We start from the raw sequence: 16,843 nt of genomic DNA on the forward strand, positions 1-16,843 counted from the left end.
TAAATAATGACAATATCAAATACAAAGTTTTAACAGGCACAGGAGTGATAGTGAATTCCCCTCATGTCTATGCACATACATGTTGAAATTATGATGGATTTTCTCACATTGCTTTATTATTTTTTTTTGATTGCTTCTACTTGCCTATGATGAAGTCCTCTAAGTTTACAGCTTTCAGTCAGCATCATGGTCACCTGCACCTCTGAGGCATGATCTGAGAAAGAATCACAAAAACAACGTAAACCAGAAGCCATACGTACAGAGAATTAAACCAGTGGGAATGGATTTTTAATCGCTTCATCCATTTTGTTGCAGAAGTCCTCTCCCAACAGCGGTCTGTAGTGGGAAACGTCAGAGGGAAATTGACCTGTGCCAGTTTTTAATCAGTGTCTGCAGCTTTGCCATCGTCTAGTACTTATGGAAACCACTATTGTTCCTTTCCCAAGAGGCACATGAGATGGAAGCAAAGATTTTTAACAGTGCCATAACTAGCATTGAGGATATTGTTCACAGAGTGGTATCCACCCCACTCTGAGTAAACATGACAGAATAGAGAGGTCAAAAGGAAGCTGGCAGAGAACGCTGACACATGCTGCGGATAAAGAAACTGACCATAGTGCACACGGCCGCCCTTTCAGAGTCATGCAAACCTGAAGAGGAAAAATTACCTCTGAGTCCTTTATTGTGTGCTTATTTATTGAACTGGAGCCAGAAATGCTCATCTGCTGAAACCATTTGATTAGTAGTTAGTAATTTTGTCTGACACCTCTTGGTTGGTCAGCTGATCCCGAGGATTTCCTCCTAAAGAAAGCGATATACTAAATGTAGCAAGGATTTAACCCTGACTCCTTAAGACAGGAAAGCAGTGACTGCAGAAGTAAAACTTTGTTGGGAAACAAAACACAGTAATCAGATTGTTTTTGAACTTTGACTTCTTTATTATTAGAAAATAAATTGCTGACTCTGGGAATTTATCTGTACTTCCGCAAACGAATGACCCTCTGGCCGCTGTCAACTGAAGGCGAACACAAAAAAAGACACTAACTGCTAAGTCTACCACACAAGACCACGTTAAATGTTCTGATTGTAAAGTGGGTTGGCTGACAGACAACAGATCAATAGACCATAATCTCACTATATATCTATATATTCTGCCTTAGATTTCCCTTCTCTACCACTCAAACAAGCCACAAATGCATAAACACACCAGTTTGCGTTTTATTGTGACTTTTTTTAAATTGTCAGGTTTACTACCTGGATTTAAAATCTTCAAAATAATCTTTACTCTCTATATCCTCACTATGAATCCCATGACATACATAGTAGTCAGCTCGACTGTGGTTAATATAAATGGTGAACATCAATAGCAGTAGAGCAGCGGCATGATAGATCTAATCTGAGATGATTAGCGATATAAGAGAAATATTCCCACATCATGATGCTGCCACCACTATGTTCAACAACAAAGATGTGTGACAGAAAACATTATTTTCTTCCTCCTCTCAGTCATTAGGAAGCCGCTTCCCATGAGATTATATATATATATATATATATATATATATATATATATGAGCGAACAATCGTGTCACATGGCTTCTATCAGTGTAGGTTAAATATGTTGTGTAGAGGGTGTGATATAATCCTGTTTCACATGCAGTTGTAGAGATGAAATGTTGGGATGGACGTTGCATCTTTGCCCAGAGCACACAGATAAGAACAGATCATTTGCATTACAACAGGGAAGATGCCATACGTTTGACTCAGAACATACCTTTCACTGTCTTCACAAAGACTTGTTTCTCCTTGGTGGGGTCCTTTTCATCCAGCAGCACTCCGTGGAAGATTCGGCCAAATGTTCCTGACAGAGACAAACCACAGGTTTGAATTGGAGAAAAAGGGCAGGAGTGAGCAGGCCAGAGGCATCTCATTCATCGACCGAAAGGTCACCTCCCTGACTGACTGCCTGCCATGCTGATCTGTGGATGGAGGTGGACATGTCTCTGCCTAAAACACTTTGTCACTATAGAGGGATTAGGCAGCTTTGGCCGGAGTTTTGCTGAAAACGGGTAAAACAAGAACAGCTCAGCGGACCTTTCATCGCTTAGGACGATTCAGAAATGTGCATGGAGCGCAGAGAAGAAACAACTGAGCACTTTCATGATCTGAATGTTGTTATGCTGCTGCCTCAAGACATTTCAAAGGTGAAATGTCATTTTAGAACATAAACATCTACATAATGTCAGAAAACAAATCCGAGCTCCAGGGCAAACTGAGCCTTAGTTTGAACAGGAAAGAAGACAAAGCTTAAAAACAGGGTTAGAGTTTAAGTGTCTCCCTCCCCTCTGTACCCACTTAATCCAGCTTGTCTGGACCTGCAGGCTCCTAGACTCCACAATTACTTCACCTCAATCAGACAGAGGCTTGAGTGTCATGCATTTTGTTTCTCTTCTTTTAAATGATAGTAATTGATTTGCTGCATTGCAAAATTATTCATGACTTGTACTGACTTCATGACATATATTTTATGAGACTTTTATCTGGCTGACGAACACAAAGGAGAACATAACTGTGAAGTAGAAGGAAAACGAACAAGGATTTGTCTGTTTTGTCTGTTCTTTACTACAAATAAAAATCTTTAAAGTGTGGCATGCATTTTCTATTCAGCCTCTTTTAATTTAACGCCCCTAAACATAAAGAAATGCAACCAACTGTCTCCAGAATCACATATTTGGTAAAAACATTGATGTTTGTGGTTGCTCTACGACAAAATGTAATAAAAATGTAAAGAATATCAATACTTTTCCAAAGAACTGCATTAATATACATTAGTGGATGAGCATTTTAGTTTTATGGAATTCAAATTTTTATCATTTAAATAAGAGAGTGAAGAGAATAAGAAATAAAAAAAACTACATTTACATTAATCTAAGCTTAGACTTGCAAAATACTAAAATCTAAAATCAAATTCCAGACTTTCCAGACTGCACAATCCTGCATAAAGAAAACTAAAACCCAACCTTAAAAAATGTGCTAAATGTCACTATAGTGTCCAAAATCAAAATACAAAACTCAGATATGTAAATCTGTCATTCCCCGAAGCTTTTAGATGTCTGACAGAAAAATACACACATCCAGCTTAGAGTTGAAGTACTCCAGCACCAATATGAGTGTGTAAGGATTGGTTTACACACTGTTAGATGCATTTTTTGGAAACATGAGCGTATCTGTGAGTTATTATAGTCTGAATTCAAAGTCAGCACAAAATATTGCTGGAAATTCATTTCAGATTTAAACATATTTGTTCATTTAGAGGGAAGGCTAAACTGAGCTGACACTGCGTACTTCCCTCATTACATTTAAAACAGAAGTGATGACAAAGCAACGTACAAGAAAAAAACAAAAAAAGACACCCCCAGTCTGGGATTGTGTTGTATACATTCTTGGTGAACTACTACATCATAACTAAGGCCCAGTTTGGGCAAATCTCAGAAAAGGGAACTGGAGTCACATTAATCATAACCATACCATGAACATGTTCTAAACAGAACGACTGCGGTGAGGTGAACTTCATGAAATTGAAGCCATAAACAGCTGTGATAGCACAGACACTAAGCTGAAGAAAGACGTTTGGAAATTTGAACATCACTCCCCTCCCCCCTCAGTGTGTAACATACTGTTCTTGGCAAGTTCTCAGTGATCTGATGAGGCAAGTTCATCCTCTGCAGAGAATATCAACAACTTTCATGCTTATGTCAATTCGTGAAGGGGTTCTTAAAAGGACATGTCGTACATAATAGGCCCATGTGGGTTCTAGTTTCTGTAGGACCATAGAAATAATCATTTATACATAAACGTATTCATTCATTGATACATATTACACAGAAACTGTGTTTCATGATTCAACAATGAGAAAGAGAGTCTTGGTAAACATGAAATCTTTGTAGAGTTCCAAGGCCAGAACCAAGAACACCAAGACCGTCTCAAACTTCCCAAACAACATCTAGATGATTCTCATGACTTCTGGAAAAATGTTCTGTGGACTAACAAGACAAAAGTGGACGTATTTTAAAAGCACGTGTAAATCTTGATTAAAACTAAGCTAGCATTAAAAAAAAGGACATCACACAGACAGTCAAAACATTAAAGAATGGGAAAAAAAGCAAAGGAGACATATGTAGTAAAAAAAAAAAAAAGGTGAATAGTTTTTCACTGCACTGTATGTATTACCATATGTGAGATGTTAGTTTAAATCTTCCTCCAGAAGGAAGCATGTGTGGCAGATACCTTCCTGTAAGACATGTCGCAGGGTGACTCTGTCCCTTGAGATTGCGATGTCTTTTACTTTTGCCTTGGCCTCCATTAAAGTCACACTCCTGAGGTCATTCTTCTCTATTCGGAGAGACGGGTAACCTGTGAGGAAAGAAAAATATTCTTATTGTGCAAACATAGGTCTAATCTCAACGATGTGCACCAGGTTTAGATTGACTTTGTTAAATAACCTAGGGGTTTACCTCACTGTTAGGAGTTCCTCTTGATCAAATAGTTGCTTTAATTCAAATAAATTCCAGTGATTACAAGAAACAGACATCTGCAAGATGTGCATTCCTTACGCATACTGCATATAAGTCACCTCATGCAAAGTCCTCTATTACAGCACTTATTACAACATCTTCCCATTAGCTGCAGGCCTACAAAGTTCCCCACACTGTTTACACGTAAATGAAAATGGCAAACGTAGCCTCTTCATTAAGCCAATGATGAGTGGCAATTTACTTTGACCTCCTGCATCTGCAGCCTGAAGCTATCAAAGCCTGCTCCATCAGCCTGAACTGTGTCACCTACAGTGCCTTGCAAAACTATTCATACCGCTTGTACCTTTTCACATTCTGTCACAAAACAACCACAAACCTCCGTGTTCTATTGGGATCATATGATAGACAAGAAGCTAGAGTGTCATTTTGAAGTGGAAGGAAAAGGACACGTGGTCTTCAAATATTTTACTAATAAAACTAAAAAAAAAAGTAATTTAAATGTAACATACTTTTGTTTTAAGCCCCCTGGTTCAATGCCTTGTACAGCCGTCTGTTTTTTGGTAGGTAGATCCTGAAACTTTGACTATATCTTCACCCAACTCCCAAGTCTCGACCAGACTTAAAGACTTTCTTTCGAGATAGGAATATATTTAGTTACCTCTGGTCACCTCTGACTAGCTTCCTGTTTCTGCTGAAGAAAGGCATCCCCACAGCATGATGCTGCCTCCACCATGTTTTAGCATGGGGATCCTGTGTTCAGAATGATGTGCAGTGTTAGTCTTCCTCCATAGATATTGTTTTGCAAGTAAGCCAAATTTTGTCTCATTTAACCAGAGCACTCTCTTCCACATGTTCACCTGCATTTTTATGGCTCTCTTCTTCCCAAATTTGTGGTGTGCACAAATAAAAGTTGTCCGGTCAACAGGTTCCTCCACCTGAGCTATAGATCTCTGCAGCTAATCCAGAGTTACCATGGGCCTCTTGCCGTCTCTCTGATTAATCTTCTTACAAACCTGTCATCTTTAGTGGACGGCCATGTCACTGTAGGTCTGCCATGGGTGTCTGCCTCTTTCCATTTTCAGATGATGGTTTGTGCAGTTTACTGAAAACCGTTTTGTTCTAACAGGGTTTTATTTCAAGTTTTTTCATCATTTTTTTGTTTCTATTTTATTAATATGATTTATGTTGTACAGTACTTTGTGACTTTGTTTCTGTGAAAGGCACTTTATAAATAAACTTTACTTAAGAGTTTATGCCTAAACGTTGGGATACAGTTTTCTAACCTAACCTTCTCCATAGCTTAATCCCTGAGCTGTCTGCTGGTTAATGCTCTCTAACTAATATTAAAAGCCTTCATAGAACAGCTACAAATCTCGCATAGAAACACTTTTCCAGTCACATCGACCCCTCAAAGCAGTTTTACCGCTGGGTCCTTTTCACCCAGCTGCACTCTTACATCCATACACCAACACTAGAACTGCACAATATATAGACTTGCAGTCGTCATGACAATATCAGTGTGTGCAATATTGCAATTGCAAAGCACTGCTGGGATGCAATATTTGGTAGACCATAATATTTCAAGTGTCAGGCGTTGACGCTTCACCTACAGGGGTTGGACAATGAAACTGAAACACCTGGTTTTAGACCACAATAATTTATTAGTATGATGTAGGGCCTCCTTTTGCGGCCAATACAGTGTCAATTCGTCTTGGGAATGACATATACAAGTCCTGCACAGTGGTCAGAGGGATTTTAAGCCATTCTTCTTGGAGGATAGTGGCCAGGTCACTACGTGATACTGGTGGAGGAAAACGTTTCCTGACTCGCTCCTCCAAAACACCCCAAAGTGGCTCAATAATATTTAGATCTGGTGACTGTGCAGGCCATGGGAGATGTTCAACTTCACTTTCATGTCCATCAAACCAATCTTTCTCCAGTCTTGCTGTGTGTATTGGTGCATTGTCATCCTGATACACGGCACCGCCTTCAGGATCCAATGTTTGAACCATTGGATGCACATGGTCCTCAAGAATGGTTCAGTAGTCCTTGGCAGTGACGCGCCCATCTAGCACAAGTATTGGGCCAAGGGAATGCCATGATATGGCAGCCCAAACCATCACTGATCCACCAACATGCTTCACTCTGGGCATGCAACAGTCTGGTTGGTACGCTTCTTTGGGGCTTCTCCACACCGTAACTCTTCCGGATGTGGGGAACCAGTAAAGGTGGACTCATCAGAGAACAATATATGTTTCACATTGTCCACAGCCCAAGATTTGTGCTCCTTGCACCATTGAAACCGACGTTTGGCATTGGCATGAGTGACCAAAGGTTTGGCTATAGCAGCCCGGCCGTGTATATTGACCCTGTGGAGCTCCCGACGGACAGTTCTGGTGGAAACAGGAGAGTTGAGGTGCACATTTAATTCTGTCGTGATTTGGGCAGCCGTGGTTTTATGTTTTTTTGATACAATCCAGGTTAGCACCCGAACATCCCTTTCAGACAGCTTCCTCTTGCGTCCACAGTTAATCCTGTTGGATGTGGTTCATCCTTCTTGGTGGTATGCTGACATTATCCTGGATACCGTGGCTCTTGATACATCACAAAGACTTGCCGTCTTGGTCACAGATGCGCCAGCAAGACGTGCACCAACAATTTGTCCTCTTTTGAACTCTGGTATGTCACCCATAATGTTGTGTGCATTTCAATATGTTGAGCAAAACTGTGCTCTTACCCTGCTAATTGAACCTTCACACTCTGCTCTTACTGGTGCAATGTGTAATCAATGAAGACTGGCTACCAGGCTGGTCCAATTTAGCCATGAAACCTCCCACACTAAAATGACAGGTGTTTCAGTTTCATTCTCCAACCTCTGTACCTACAGTAGAACATATCTGGCTTGATGAATAGACTCTAATGCCCACACAAGGCAGGGTTTCTTAAGTGGCTGAGATGTTAAAGCTCAAGTAGACTTTTTATCAGTATCAGTATATCATAGTGAAATCCAATAAAATGCTTGGAAGTGTGTGGTTGTAAAAAACAGTTGAAGGGCTATTAATATATTCATAAAGAACTGTTTTAAATTAACCCTAACAGAAAAACCGACCAAAACAAGACAAAGACAGCACACCTTCACGAAACAACAGTTCTTTTTGTTAACTTGAAACAGGTTTCCACACGCTGCCCACACCTTAGATGGATTTATTCAGATCTTTAGGCTAATGTAACAAAGTCGGATAGTAAAAAACAGTTTAATTTTGAAAAGACATGGAAGGGGAATATTTGAGACAACTCACACGGCTTAATTTATGTAAAAAGACTGACTGATATGCAGCTTAGTATGCACAGAACAGGCTGATGCTGCCCCCTAAAGGCTACAACATGAACACTTATTTCAACCGCGCATATAAAGGACTAAACAAATGTGGAGACATACCCGGGCACTAGACAGTAACAAACACCCGACAGAGCGGTTGTAGTTGAGGCAGCTGCATGAACAATAACAAGGGGACAATAAAGTACGTCAGAGATGGATTTCTGTTTTCTTTCTGCTCTGTCAACACCTTGAAGCAATTTATTCTGGCAAAACATACAGTTTAGACTGGAAAAAAACATTATAGCAGTGAAGGAGAGCTGTCCAAAGTGATCTGAACTCTTAGCAACCTGTTATATTAAATGTGTTCTTTCCACACACTTGGTTAAAGAACAGCAGCATAAAAACAATCATTTATTATGGGCTTTGTAAAAATGCATCTTCCTATGTGTTCCAATCTAATAATATCTGATTATATTTTGTCATAGCACCTATCAAAGTAAAACTGTGTAAGAATAAACTAGGGATGTAGCAAAATGAATGCACAATAGCTAAGGGGCCAGATCAGGCTGGTAGAAGTTATTACTGCAGGAAGACAGGTCAGTTCATTTTCACTACCAGCAAGGGGTGTCAGAAGAAGGACAAATAGTACCAAAGCATGTGTATTAGGAAGGAAACTATTTTCAGCACAGGCATGTCTGCTGCAACATGATATTACCGATCATGTTGCAGCAGACATGCAGATAACAGGAACGCTGAATGAAGAACAGCAAAGGTGCCCAGTTTTATCCTTTAGACCCCTGTCAAGGAAAATGCAGGATTGGGAAAAAAATCAAAAACAAACTCAGCATTTTGGAGTGAAAGAGGGTCTACTCTGTCTATGGGGAAATCACTGAGGTAATGTAAGATGCTTATTACCTTTAAAACAACCTCTCTGTAATCAGGTTGTCTTTGTTTTAAACTACTGGTTAAACATTTATTTTAGACACACACACAGAGTGGCATCACCTCTGCTGCAGCAGTTGCTACAAACAACTGCTCATTACTAAAATGTCCTTTTTTTATTTATAATTACAGGTCCCATATCCTGGAGGATTTCGCTGCATTTGTAGATTTTTAGCGATGCAGAGAGAGACAGCCCTGTGACCTGTTTTTTCTTTTTGTTGACAATAAACATATTTTTGTGGCTAGATTCAACCAGAAGGTTGTTAATAATAGGCAGCAGCAGACCAGAGCTTTACGAAATACATAGATTAGAAATCAGAAGAAAAAAAAGTAATTGGTGCTACCCTAAACTATTTGAACAGAACTTTAATCTAAGGCAAATCAGAGTTTGTTGCTAGGACAACATTTCATTTAACCAAGCCAAACAGAGTTCCTAAAACTAGGAAGGAGAACTTGTTGGACTCAGTCAACAGAATAGTGTGAGCTAAGACATTGTGTTTTTGATTACTCTTCCTAATGGACTTACTTTTGGTTTCATGAGGGGGAGCACCTGGGTTTTGGAAGGAGGAGGCAGCAAGCTGGAGAATGGGTGCAGAGCCAGGGTGATTGTCTGATGGCAGGAGGGGAAGGCAGGGAGTGGAAGAGGGAAGAAAGGGGAGAAATAGGCTATTACAAGGCTTGCTCACACAGATTAAAACAGCACCTGAAGGGAAAAACGAATGTATATACATTTTATTTGGATTTTCCTTAACTCATACAAAGATACATTCAATAACCTGGGCATGCTGGGGTACATTTCACTATACAGCTCTGGGTTAAAGTATTGGTATGAGACACAGACATGGAGAAGGCAAGTGGGTTGGACTAATGCAAAAAAGGTGAAATGTCGATTTTATCCACAAGAGGGCAATGATGGATCAATTATTGACATTTCATCAGTGGTCCTTAAAATGATATAATGACCTGCAACCGAAGTAAAGCATCACCGTTAATCTAAGAGCTGATTTGTCTCTCTGCAGAGTTGTATCAATCCATGTGCAGATTAAAACAATCATTTTTAATCTTATTTAACTGCAGTTTTGCTCTGTGACAAGAGGCCCAAACCAAAGCCACAGAACATCTACAGAACCTTTTTGGTAAATAAAAAATAAGTTTAGAATTTTATTTTAAAAAAAGAAAAAACCCTTTAAAAAGGTGGGGATTGGACAGCTCTACAAGTCACTTGGTTGAGTTTCTCTAGTATATTCTCCCCACCTTTGTTTCTCAGGCTACTTTTATACATCATGGCTGGTTGTAAAACTGACGAGACGATGAACTACACTTCTAAAGCTGGGTACATGAAAGAGTGAGCAGACATAATCCAGTAGACTGACCAGTAAATCCAAAGCAACAAATATTTATTTAAAATTTTCTCACCGATTACGCTCTGAGCAGCAATTTAAAATAAATCCAAATACCACCAAAGGTTATTTGCTGGCGTTTCACATCACCTCCAGTATTTATACCCTTGTCACATTACAACCACAAACCTCCACATATTTTATGATAGACCAACACAAACATCCAACAGGCTTTCTCTCAGTATACCCTTGTGTTTATGTATTTAGCTCCTAACATCTTCCTGTCACTTTTGACCAGCTTCCCTCCCCCTGCTTAAGAAAAGCATGCAAGTTTTCCATTAAAAATATTGCTACATACAGTCCAAAAAGTTCCACTTCGGTGTAATCTGACCAGAGCAACTTCTTCTACACATTTGCTTTGTCCTTAATATGGAATGTGGAGATTTCTTCTGACTTATACTTCTTTCTTGCCACTCTTCTATAAAGACTAATATTAGAGAGTGCACGACTAACAGGTGTCTTGTCGACAGATTCTCCCACCTGAGCTGTGGGTCTCTGCCGCTCCTCCAGAGCTGCCATGGGCCATTTGGCTGTTTCACTGATTAATGTTTTATTTGCCTGGCCTGTCATACTCATTCCATTTTTATATGACAGAGTGCTCAGATGTTTCTTCATGATGCTATTAATTCACTGGAATTCTCTAACAGACCCATCAGATCTTCATAGAACAGCTGCATTTATGCTGAGACTGAATTACACACAGATGGGCTGTATTTCCTCACTAGCAGACTTCTCAAGGCTAAACTGGATTTTATTTTTGGGCATCAGATCATAATTTTCGCTCACCCTTTACAGTTATTTACTATTTTATGTTGGTCTATGACATAAAAAATACATTGAACAGCATGGTTGCAAAGTGACAAAATTGTAAAAAAGTTCAAGGAGTATAAATACTTTGGCACAGATCTGTATCGGATATGGCCTACAATGGAAAAGCAAATAATTTTGAACTTCAGAGCACTGAGACGCAGATGGTTAATTATCTAACCAGAAAACACCAACATACAGAAACATATGACTGCTATCATACACTCAGTGCAGAGGTCAGCACCTTTTCAACCCCAGAAGCCATTTCTGCCTTCAGTCCAGCCAAAAACTATTAGTTTGAAGCCACGAAAGTAGCACGGCTCTTAATAAAACAGCTTGTTTTTATAATACCTACTATAGGAAGGTTGTTTAATTTTTGAAATCAAGAACAACAGTTTTAGTTTTGTTTTTAATACATTTCTGTCCAGGGTGTACCCCGCCTCTCACCCATAGACTGCTGGAGATAGGCACCAGCTCCCCCACGACCCACTATGGAATAAGCGGTAGAAAATGACTGATGACATTTCCTTTAATGGGACATTAGATTTAGTTTGCAACCTATTGACAAAAAACTTTAATTCCTAAAAAAAGAATATTCCTTCCACTATTAGTGTCATACTTTGTAGAAATGTTAAGCATAAATCCTGTGAAAAAAGGCCTAGCTAAACTGCTAAAGATAGCATTTTTAATTACCTTTACATTTTTAAACATCGCTCAACTCTAGCAGTTATTAAGAGCCACAGCGGAGGGTCTGGAGCCTCAGGTTGCAGACCCCTGATCTAGTGGATAATATACTGACATATTGTTTTTGCATTGGATGCCAAAAGCTCTTTATTTTAAACGTTTTATTACCAGTGATGTTCACTGCATAAAGAAATCAATACTGATGGGAACATTAATGAGTCAAGGGCACATTCCAAAAACCTGTATAACACTGTGTATCTATAAGTGGGTGAAATAAAATACTTCAAGGCCCTTAAATGTAGTCAACCAGATGAAAGAAACTGGAGTAATGAAAAGTGTGTGAACTGTGACCTCAGTAAAACACATCTAACAAACTAAAGGTGTCAGGAGCTCTTAACGGTGGTGTTTTTGTAAATTACATTGCCTTCTACACAGCGGTCCATATGTAAGGGTGGAACCGGGAATGGGAGTAGTTCCAGAGGTTCTTAGGCAGCACCACCAACAGCTCATGACATCTGTACTGAAATGCCCCAAAATGGCAACGGACAAAATGCTGAACTGGAGGTTTCAGGCTTTATTGTTTATATTTAGTTCTTAAATTTGTTAGCACACGTCTACCTTTCCCAGCAGGTTCTATAATTACATCAATTTGGATTTGATCACTTCCTGCCAGGTCGTGCATAAAAGGCTGCTTTTTTCCACCCGTTAACGGCTGTCTGATGCAAAGCACATGGTGCTGATATTTACACATTGCTTAAAGCAGAAGAGGTCACAAGGCCGGAGGCAACAAAGAGAAAGACAAGGGCTGTGTTCGTCATCTCAATCTTATGATACCAGTGAGGCTAATTATGTTATTCAGTTGACTATTGGATTTGGAAAAGTAGCTCCATTTGCCGATGCCAGGGCGACGAAATAAAAAAAATAAATAGCAGACTGGATGGAGTTATGGAAGTAATCTAATCTGAGTACTTTCTTGTAAACAATACTAATGTGAATAGTGAATTCATGTTGTCACACACATACAGAGAGTGCAGATGAAGAAAAACACCTTACTGGTGACAGAAGCAGCGTTGTTTGGCGTGTCGGCCCTCAGGTACTGTGTGGTCTGAGTGGACGGTTGAGAAAGACCCTGCGAGCTTCCACTGTCACTCACACTGACACACAGAAAACACACCATGCAGCTCATTAAGCACCAGGGACTAGACTGCATCTCAGCTGTCTAACACAATAAATTCTACTGCTTTGGTTTCTGTTAGCTAGTTTCAAGCTGAGAATGAAGACATGCATGTTTTTCCAAGCTTAAATGCCAACAGTTCCAGCATAATAAAATAAGGATGGAGCCTGGTTCTCCCTTTGATCTTTGCACTAAGCTTTTTGGCACGTGATACAAGGGAAAAGAGGATTCCAATATTTTCAGTGGTGCAAGAGGAGGACAAGGTGGTGGGCTTTCTGGCCCTGCTAGCTCAAACAAAAGGAAACAAACAGCACTAGAGAATTAAGTCACAAATGCATTTCTCTATTGAAAAACTATATTAACGAGCTTTAATGTACAGAGCCTTGCTAAAGTATTTTTAACTCTTCGACCATTTCAGAATCCAGCATATTACAAATAGCAAACCTTAATGTATTTTATTGGGACTTTATGACATATAGATGGAGATAAACTGTTGCATAACTGTGATGTGGAAATTAAACATGCGTTTTTTTTGGGGGGGTTTTTCCCCAAATAAAAGTCTGAAAAGTGTGGCAAGCATTTGTATTCAGCTTCTCTGAGTCAATACGTCATAAAGCTACCTTTCCTGTAATGATAGCTGCAAGCCTTTTTGAGGTATGTCTCTACCAGCTTAAGACATCTACAGAACGAATTTTGCATACTTTGCAGAATAAGTCCAGTTCGATCAAACTGAATGATGTGCATCTAAAGAGATCTGAGCCATTCCCTTGTAGCTCTGGCTGCATGTTTAGGGTCGCTGTTCTGTTGGAAGATGAACCTCTGCCCTGGTCTCAGGTCATTTGTTATTCTTCCAGGGTTGCCCTGAATGTCGCTACCTTCTCATCAACTGACCAACTTTTCTACTCCTGCTAAAGGAAAGCATCACCCACAGCATGATGCTCCCACCACCATGTTTCGCTGTGAGAATAGTGTGTTCATGGTACTGTGCAATGTTTTAAAGATAACAGATGTATCAAATATCCACTGGTTTAAAAAATGATAATGTATGATTTTCATGTACAGAATGTATGATTTTCCCTCAGCTTTAGATTTCTACACCACTTTGTGTTTGTCTATCACATAAAATCCCAATAAAATATACTGAATTTTGTGGATGTAATGAGACAAAATGTAAAAAGGTTTGTAAATACTTTTGCAAGACACTGTACATGAAGTAATTCAGCAACAAGTGATGGGTTATCAGGTCCTGAAGAAGGAGGTAGAGCATATATTAAACTACACCATGGGACATCATCTTAAAGGTCCAGAAGAAACTGGGGATATGAAAACACTATTAAATGGGCTTAAGCCAAATAAGTAAATACTCAAAGATTATAAATCAAAGGAGACTTGATGAGTTGTGAATGGAGTTTGGCAAAGCAGACGAAGTGTTTTAACCAGAAAATGTTTATAAAATATATTTTCATGTTTAGACTAAATTAGAAAGTTTAGTCCTTATATACAACTGGCTGCTGATCTTCACGCTCTTCATTGCATTCAGCATAAAACAGATTTTAGGTTTGACCTGGCCTACAATATCAGAGGTCTAACTGGTATAAAAAGGACACTAACGAACAAAACTGGATGAGAAAGCCAACCTGTCTTCCATCTCCACCCTCTTTACGCTGTGCAGGTGAAGGATGGCCAGGATGATGGCCACAAGAAATATAACAATGCAGCAGATGCTCACGCTTATGTAGAACACCTGGGTGGAGGTGGTGGGAGTGGGCACACCATCAACTGTGAAGAAACAGCATCAGTGACATTAAATCAAGGAAACCTCAGAAAAATGGGACATCACCAAACTCAGAGTTCATATTCAACAGTGATGCCACTGTGAGAAAGGCAGTGGTAGAAATTTGAAGTACTGTCAAAAAAAAAAATGCACACTTGAATACAAAATTAGAGCCTTAAGTGCACCTAAGGCTGTACTTGGAGCTAATGGAGACAACAGAGGCTTAGAAGGGCCCGGTGTTTCTCCATCCTAGCCAAGCAAAAGGAAGACAAGCCCACTAATGGTACTTTGTTCCTGGGCCTGCACTCCCACAAAGAGTCTATATGAACACGAAAAACAAAGAACAACCACTCAAAGGTGTTCAGGTCTAACAGAGTGCTTTCTAATGGCTCTCATTTTTGCTCCTGGAAAGCTGATCTACTTCGGATTGTTGGGATTCTGACCGTCTTTTTAGCCCGATGGCACCTGTGACAGACATGGTTAACCGTGGAGCTGAGAGATAAATACAGCAGAGCACACAGGTAAGCTTACTTACAGCCCATTGGAAGAGCGCTGTTATTGTTGATGGGTACGGGAATGTTCGAGTCGGAGTCAATTCCTGTTCAAAGAGGAAGAGAGAAAGACAATTTGATCAAACCTAGCACCTGTAAGTGGCCGTTATCACCATGATATATGATGGAGACAAAAAAATGAAACGAATGTATTTAGAGAACTATATATTTAGAGAAACCACACTGTTAAAACGTACCATGGATGGCAAAACTTGAACACTTATTTACACTGATGCCATCTATCCAACCTGTAGCTATTTATATATACCGTATTTCCCGACTATAAGCCACTATTTTTTTTCCCATGCTTTGAACCATACGGCTTATAATGAGGTGTGGCTTTTCTGTGGATTTTTCTTCACCCGCCAGGGGGCGCTTTAGCAGAAAGTGAAAAAAAAAAAAACAAGACAGGTGGGACACAGTGACATCGACACAGAAAAGGTATGTGACGAAGTTCTTCTGAGGCTATTCAACTCCGACACTGAAGAACATGACTTCAGGGGTTTCAGTGCGCAGGAGGACGATGAATAAACCAATCAATAACTTTTTTGATTTCTTTGATCAGCACTTTCACTTTTATGCTACAGGCACCTTTCGGAAACTAACCAGTTCAGTTATGTTCAGTTAAACTATGTAACCAGTTAAGTCAATATCAGCGGCTTTTAGCCCGGTGCGGCTTATATATGTACATTTTGTTTTTTTTTTACTTTGTGGGTGCGGCTTATATTGAGGTGCGCTCTATAGTCGGGAAAATGCGGTAATAATTCAGTGCTGCTGAAAAGAAACGCAGTAACACGTTTCAAGTTTTAATAAGTAAATGCATTTCGAAAGACGTGCATAGTGTTGGATCATACAAAATCCCAATAAAACACAATGAAGTGCGTGGTTATTTTGTAAACAACTCTAAAAATGTTTAAGAGGTATTCGTACTTTTTTCAGGCACTGTTTCCAAAGGCACATTATGATGTTTAACCCCTCTACCTAATCAGTGTCTCAATGGATAGAAGGTATTTCTATCCAACGTATAAATAATATAACGCTAAGAATTTGGGGATGGGACAGGGCACAAGGGTACAAAATATTCCATTTACATTTACTGCAGTGTATTCCTAAAAATTATCTAATGAACAGATTACCCCAATGATCAATTTTAGTATCTGGTGTTACAAACGGTCAGAACTAGAGCTCAAGACAGAATAAGACTCAGTCTGAGTGAAAGGTTTCAATCTGTGTGATTGTTTGCATTTCATTCATGCAGCTGGAATAATCCTGTCATACAACAGGAAAAAGATTATATGTTTGCGTTGTTTGGATTGAAATGTAAAAGATTCATACAGACAGACTCATTTTGCCGCTCTTGCTTCTTACAATAAATACAATAAAGAACTGATTGGCTCGTGGGATTCGTACTTTTGAAGCACATTTTCCTCCTCTTGAAGTTCAGCACTGTGAAGTTGTTGACATGGCTGGTCAGATTGAGCTGCATTGTAACAAACACCTCTTCATCGACGTTTTCAGAACAGACGATGTCCACCCTAAACACTGTAGAGGAAGCACAAACATGAATCAGAGATTTTCCACAGTCATCAGTTATTGCTTTGAGAAACCCTGTCGAAAATACAGAACATCTGTGGATAATAGATGCATACATATGATAGAA

At 39.5% G+C, this 16,843-nt stretch overlaps 1 protein-coding gene across 1 annotated transcript in view; it reads right to left on the reverse strand.

The window, feature by feature from the left end:
- The window catches only part of ryk (receptor like tyrosine kinase), a 54,681-nt gene that overhangs the window by 19,058 nt on the left and 18,780 nt on the right, over positions 1–16,843 (reverse strand). Inside the window, exons 4-11 of the mRNA XM_047375362.1 lie at positions 16,594–16,725; positions 15,168–15,230; positions 14,496–14,637; positions 12,738–12,838; positions 9,320–9,403; positions 4,285–4,410; positions 1,772–1,858; positions 145–214 (exon numbers count right to left, since the gene is read on the reverse strand). Of these exons, the coding sequence (XP_047231318.1) occupies positions 145–214; positions 1,772–1,858; positions 4,285–4,410; positions 9,320–9,403; positions 12,738–12,838; positions 14,496–14,637; positions 15,168–15,230; positions 16,594–16,725 (805 nt within the window). The remainder of the gene's footprint in view (positions 1–144; positions 215–1,771; positions 1,859–4,284; positions 4,411–9,319; positions 9,404–12,737; positions 12,839–14,495; positions 14,638–15,167; positions 15,231–16,593; positions 16,726–16,843) is intronic.

The sequence above is a fragment of the Girardinichthys multiradiatus genome, chromosome 9, assembly GCF_021462225.1.
Source record: "Girardinichthys multiradiatus isolate DD_20200921_A chromosome 9, DD_fGirMul_XY1, whole genome shotgun sequence".
In the NCBI taxonomy this organism is placed as follows: domain Eukaryota; kingdom Metazoa; phylum Chordata; class Actinopteri; order Cyprinodontiformes; family Goodeidae; genus Girardinichthys; species Girardinichthys multiradiatus.